At 48.8% G+C, this 6,446-nt stretch overlaps 1 protein-coding gene across 1 annotated transcript; it reads left to right on the forward strand.

Annotated features, from left to right (window-relative positions):
• The first annotated feature begins 1,784 nt into the window (after positions 1 to 1,784).
• Positions 1,785 to 5,997, forward strand: SLITRK5 (SLIT and NTRK like family member 5). Its single transcript, XM_060129098.1, has one exon. The coding sequence runs from the start codon at positions 1,785 to 1,787 to the stop codon at positions 4,671 to 4,673; it is 2,889 nt and encodes a 962-aa protein (XP_059985081.1). The 3' UTR covers positions 4,674 to 5,997.
• The last annotated feature ends 449 nt before the right edge of the window (positions 5,998 to 6,446 follow it).

The following is a 6,446-nucleotide window of genomic DNA, read 5'->3' on the forward strand; positions in this document are numbered from 1 at the left end:
GAGGTGTTTGTCGTTGCTTTGGGAGGTCGGAGATACTTGCGACGTTTATACACTGTGGGTTCCCATTCGTCTCGACACGTCTGGGTGGCCACACGTGAATGATTCGCAGGCACACTTGCACATGTGCGTGAGAATGCAGGGGCTGTTAATAACGCGGGCTGGAGTCGGCTTGAGGATGAAGATCGAGGTCTCCAGTCTTGAACCCGTGACTCAGAAACGTCTTGGCTTTAGTTTGAGGTTGCGATTCGGCATCAGACTTCGGTGGTGGTGAGGCAGAGGCAAGGCTGACCAGAGAAAAGGCATTGGTTCTCCGAGCCCAGCATTTCTACTAAATATTCCCACCACCACCCCTTCCCCCAACCAACGCAACACGCACTCACACACACTCACACACTCGCTCCATTTATGTCCTTTCCTTTATGAGTGCTGCTGTCGACTCGAAGTAGGAAGTCGAAGGAAGCCTTTAAGGGGACAAAAAGAAAGCCAGAACGAAAAGGGAGAGGGGCTCAGATTGATTCCTTGGGGAGATGAAATTCGGATATTAAAGCACTGGCGTGTGTCACTTGCTGTTCTCCCTCCCTTACACCCTTCTATTTTGCCTCTTAATCAGCCCAAGTCCCCTTTCTCGGGGGGGGGGAAGGGGGGGTAGGGGGAGTAAAGCACTGACAATTAAATGTAATAAGCAACTCCAAAGATGGGGATGCTGGCGGGGTGGTAGTTCACTCCAAATCTTGCAAATTCGGTAGGGTTAGTTTTGCATACCGTGGCAAACAGACGCGGAGCCCGAGGTTGGAGAGGCTTTGGCGCTGGTCCTTGGTTTACTTTTAGCTGGTTCCCGGTAAGCAGTAGGAACGTCCTAAACTCCAGGTATTGAGAGGTGTTCCGGGATTGCGGATGCTTTCGCAGAGTTCTTTGTAATCCGTCGTGCAGAACTATTTCAGTGGCTTAAAGATGCGGTTTAGTAGCGTCGCTGACATGATCAATGAGGAGAAGTGGACGCAGGGCGCTCTCAGGGAAGAGAGCTGCTAAGTGGCACCGTGCATGCAATTAGGACGCTGATGTGCTTAATAGCGTGATAGTGAAGTCCACCATCAAAGCGAACGCGCTCTCCTTTTTCTCCATACTCAAAGCTCCTGAAGAAAATTGGTGACTTAAGAGCTTCTTCTGGGTCCTTTTGATGCATTATATTGCATCCTTTTTGCCTCTGGAAAGCATTCTTTAGGTTCCCACTCTGGCATTTCCAGCGATGGTTTTAAAATAGCCAAAGTATTGTGGCTCCTGGCTTTTCTGTGAAAATGGGAGACCTTCACTGTGAACTGTTACCAGAAGAGGTTCAGAAGGAAAGGCAGAGGGACTGGGTATAGGTGAGGTGGGGAACCTTGTAAAATGGTGCTTCCTTTCTTTTAAATTAGAGCCATGAAACTGAACTGACAGCCATTTTATGTATATTTATGGATTGGTTTAAAAGTGGGGGGGCAGCCGGGAAGAATACTAAAATGGGACTTTGCCTAACCTGCCCTTATCTTGTAAAGAGCAGCATGTTCCTATTGTCATTAGGAAATGAAATCAACCTTTAAATCAAAATGAATGTCAGATTTTAATAAAGTCTGGAGAATTTCGAGGTACCAAGGACGGTGGAGGGGGAGGGGAGGTTCATTCTTATCCCCTCCTTCTGGATTTCAGAGAAGTAGTATTAGGAAAGAGAGAGACTTTCTGATTGATCCCTTAAATTTTTGTCATATTCTGTTGTTTCCTTTTTTCCTCTCTCCCTTGCAGGAGATAAAATGCACACTTGCTGCCCCCCACTAACTTTGGAACAGGACCTTCACAGAAAAATGCAGAGCTGGATGCTGCAGACTCTAGCTTTTGCTCTAACATCTCTCGTCCTTTCGTGTGCAGAAACCATCGATTATTATGGGGAAATCTGTGACAATGCATGTCCTTGTGAGGAAAAGGATGGCATTTTAACTGTGAGCTGTGAAAACCGGGGGATCATCAGCCTCTCTGAAATTAGCCCTCCCCGTTTCCCAATCTACCACCTCTTGTTGTCTGGAAACCTTTTGAACCGTCTCTATCCCAATGAGTTTGTCAATTACACTGGGGCTTCAATTTTGCATCTGGGTAGCAATGTTATCCAGGATATTGAGACTGGGGCTTTCCACGGGCTGCGGGGTTTAAGGAGATTGCATCTGAACAATAATAAACTGGAACTTCTACGTGATGATACCTTCCTTGGCTTGGAGGGCCTGGAGTACCTACAGGTCGATTACAATTACATCAGTGTCATTGAACCCAATGCTTTTGGGAAACTGCATTTGTTGCAGGTGCTTATCCTCAATGACAATCTCTTGTCCAGTTTACCCAACAACCTTTTCCGTTTTGTGCCCTTAACGCACTTGGACCTGCGGGGGAACCGGCTGAAACTTCTGCCCTACGTGGGGTTGTTGCAGCATATGGACAAAGTTGTGGAGTTACAGCTGGAGGAAAACCCCTGGAATTGCTCCTGTGAGTTGATCTCTCTGAAGGATTGGTTAGACAGCATCTCCTACTCGGCCCTGGTGGGGGATGTGGTTTGTGAGACCCCCTTCCGCTTACACGGCCGGGACTTGGACGAGGTGTCCAAGCAGGAACTTTGCCCAAGGAAACTTATTTCAGACTATGAGATGAGGCCGCAGTCGCCTTTGAGCACCACGGGGTATTTACATACCACCCCGGCATCGGTGAATTCTGTGGCCACTTCTTCCTCTGCTGTTTACAAACCCCCCTTGAAGCCCCCCAAGGGGACTCGCCAACCCAACAAGCCCAGGGTGCGCCCCACCTCTCGGCAGCCCTCCAAGGACCTGGGCTATGGCAACTATGGCCCCAGCATCGCCTACCAGACCAAATCTCCGGTGCCTTTGGAGTGTCCCACCGCGTGCACTTGCAACCTGCAAATCTCCGATCTGGGTCTCAACGTCAACTGCCAGGAACGCAAGATCGAGAGCATCGCGGAGCTGCAGCCCAAGCCCTACAACCCCAAGAAGATGTATCTGACGGAGAACTACATCGCCCTGGTGCGCAGGAGCGACTTCCTGGAGGCCACCGGGCTGGACCTTCTGCATCTGGGCAACAACCGCATCTCCGTGATCCAGGACCGCGCCTTTGGGGATCTCACCAACCTGAGGCGCCTCTACCTAAATGGCAACAGGATAGAGAGGCTGAGCCCGGAGTTGTTCTATGGCCTGCAGAGCCTGCAGTATCTCTTCCTCCAGTACAATCTCATACGCGAGATTCAGTCTGGGACCTTCGATCCGGTCCCCAATCTCCAGCTGCTATTCCTGAATGACAACCTCCTGCAGACCATGCCCTCAGGCGTCTTCTCAGGCCTGACCCTCCTCAGGCTGAACCTGAGGAGTAACCACTTCACCTCCTTGCCGGTGAGTGGAGTTCTGGACCAGCTGAAGTCGCTCATCCAAATCGACCTGCACGACAACCCTTGGGATTGTACCTGCGACGTGGTGGGCATGAAACTGTGGGTCGAGCAGCTCAGAGTGGGCGTCTTGGTGGACGAGGTCATCTGCAAGGCGCCCAAGAAGTTCGCTGAGATGGATATGCGCTTCATTAGGTCGGAGCTGCTGTGCCCAGACTACTCTGACGTGGAGGTTTCCACGCCCACGCCCTCCTCCATCCAGGTCCCCGCGAGGACCAGCGCGGTGACCCCCGCCGTGCGGTTGAACAGCACCGGGGCCCCCGCGGGCTTGGGCGCGGGCGGAGGCGCGTCCTCGGTGCCCTTGTCCGTGTTAATCCTCAGCCTGCTGCTGGTTTTCATCATGTCGGTCTTCGTGGCCGCCGGGCTCTTCGTGCTAGTCATGAAGCGCAGGAAGAAGAAGCAGAGCGACCACACCAGCACCAACAATTCCGACGTGAGCTCCTTCAACATGCAGTACAGCGTGTACGGCGGCGGCGGCGGCGGCGGCGGCGCTGGAGGCCACCCGCACGCGCACGTGCACCACCGCGGGCCGGCGCTGCCCAAGGTGAAGACGCCCGCAGGCCACGTGTACGAGTACATCCCCCATCCGCTGGGCCACATGTGCAAAAACCCCATCTACCGCTCCCGAGAGGGCAACTCCGTGGAGGATTACAAAGACCTGCACGAGCTCAAGGTCACCTATAGCAGCAACCACCACCTGCAGCCGCCTCCGCCGCCGCCGCCGCCGCCGCAGCAGCAGCAGCAGCAACAGCCCCCGCCGCAGCTGCAGCTGCAGCCGGGGGAGGAGGAGAGGCGGGAAAGCCACCACTTGCGGAGCCCCGCCTACAGCGTCAGCACCATCGAGCCCCGGGAGGACCTACTGTCGCCGGTGCAGGACGCCGACCGCTTTTACAGGGGCATTTTGGAACCAGACAAACACTGCTCCACCGCCCCCGCCGGCAGTAGCCTCCCGGAATATCCCAAATTCCCGTGCAGCCCCGCTGCTTACACTTTCTCCCCCAATTATGACCTGAGACGCCCCCATCAGTATTTGCACCCGGGGGCAGGGGACAGCAGGCTGCGGGAACCGGTGCTCTACAGTCCCCCCAGTGCTGTCTTTGTAGAACCCAACAGGAACGAATATCTGGAGTTAAAAGCAAAACTAAACGTTGAGCCGGACTACCTCGAAGTGCTGGAAAAACAGACCACATTTAGCCAGTTCTAAAGGCAGAGAAACTCCCTTGGAGCTTTTGCGTTTAAAACCGACAAGCAAGCAGACACACACCGCAAACACATTTGATTAATTGTGTTGTTTCAACGTTTAGGGTGAAGTGCCTTGGCACGAGATTCTCAGCTTCGGCGGAAGATACTGAAAGGGTGTGCAATTTCCTTTTAATATTACACGTGGGGAAACATTTGTGTAAACTGGGCACATCACTTTCTCTTCTTGCGTGTGGAGGAGACGAAGAGTAGGGCTTTACTGAGGGCAATTTGCTTCGCGAGTGACTTGTTAAGGGTCTCAGTAATTTTTGTAGTGGTTGGAAGTGTTAAGAATGGTGGGAGATGGTGGCGCATAGATTCTATTCTTCCTCTTTTGCTCCCTTCTCCCTCCCCTTCTCCCCCTTTGAGCCATGGGTGGGTCTAAATGGCTTTTGTGGAGAGATTAGCACACCCCAACTTTAATAGAAGGTTTGTTCTCTCTCTCTCTCTCTCTCTCTCTTTCTCTCTCCCCACCCCCCTTTCTGCTTCCTCTCTTTCTCTGCCTCCCTGCCTTTTCCTCCTCTCTCATTCCTTTCCTTTCTTTTTAAAGGATGTGTTTGTATACATTCTGGACATTTGAATTAAAAGAACAAACGTATTGTGATCTTGAAAAGATCACCATAGATGTGGACAAATCATTAAAATTACAGAGTTATATGATCCATAATTGATTAGTCAAAATAACTTATTGATGAAATATACAAATATTTTATTGTAGCACCTATTTTTATATGCACATTTAGCATTTCTCTTTCCTTCAGTATTTAGCCTATGATTTTCACAGAGGTGTCACACTATATCAGGAGCTGCATTTCCAAAACTGAAGTGATATCAGGAAGGCATTTTAAATCATTAAAATATGGAGAACTTAATGGCAGAATCTTAAAAGTCAATGCAACCCACCCAATTGGATCTGTAATTTAAAACAAACAAACAAACAAACATTGTATCCCAATGTATAAAAGAAAAAGATTTAGGGCAATTAATTGGGCCATTCCAGTGAGAATCATGTGCAAGTTTCTGGTTTTGTTAGAGAAGATTTAAAAGTATTTTTATTAGTCAACCAAAATGATGTATTGATCTGACTACTATTGTAGCCGATTTTTGATTGTTTAACCAAACCCAGTTGCATTTGTACAGATCCACGTGTACTGGCACCTCAGAAGACCAAATGATGGACTGTACAAATCTCTATACAATGTCTTTATCCCTCTGGGCAGCAAGCAATGATGATAGCCACAAACAGGATATCTGTAAGATGGGGCTACTGTTGTTACAGTCTCATGTATCCCAGCACATGTAATTTTTTAAATAGTTTCTGAATAAACACTTGATAACTATGTCACATATGAGGGACTGAAGTAATGATTACTTAAGGTGCAAAAGAAACAGCTACGTGTGATTGACTGAATCACCATGATTAATAATTTAAGACATAGTAGCTAACTTCTATTCCTGAAAGAAAAAAAATTGTTCCCTAAATTATCAAATATATATAATTACACCTTTGTTGGTTCAGGGAAATATGTTTATCTAAATGTGTCATTTAATGTGTTTATTAATGAAATTTCAACTGTATACTTCTTTTCCTTACTGAAGTATTCATCTAACATGTGGAGCATGGTAAGTAATGTATTGCACATTGATTTTGTATTTTGTCGTGCCAGTATTATTTATTCGGTCTACAATTTTTCATAGTTTAACTTGTGTCAAACTACCTTCAACAATTACGATGGGT

This window comes from Lagenorhynchus albirostris, chromosome 18 (assembly GCF_949774975.1).
Source record: "Lagenorhynchus albirostris chromosome 18, mLagAlb1.1, whole genome shotgun sequence".
NCBI classification, from domain to species: domain Eukaryota; kingdom Metazoa; phylum Chordata; class Mammalia; order Artiodactyla; family Delphinidae; genus Lagenorhynchus; species Lagenorhynchus albirostris.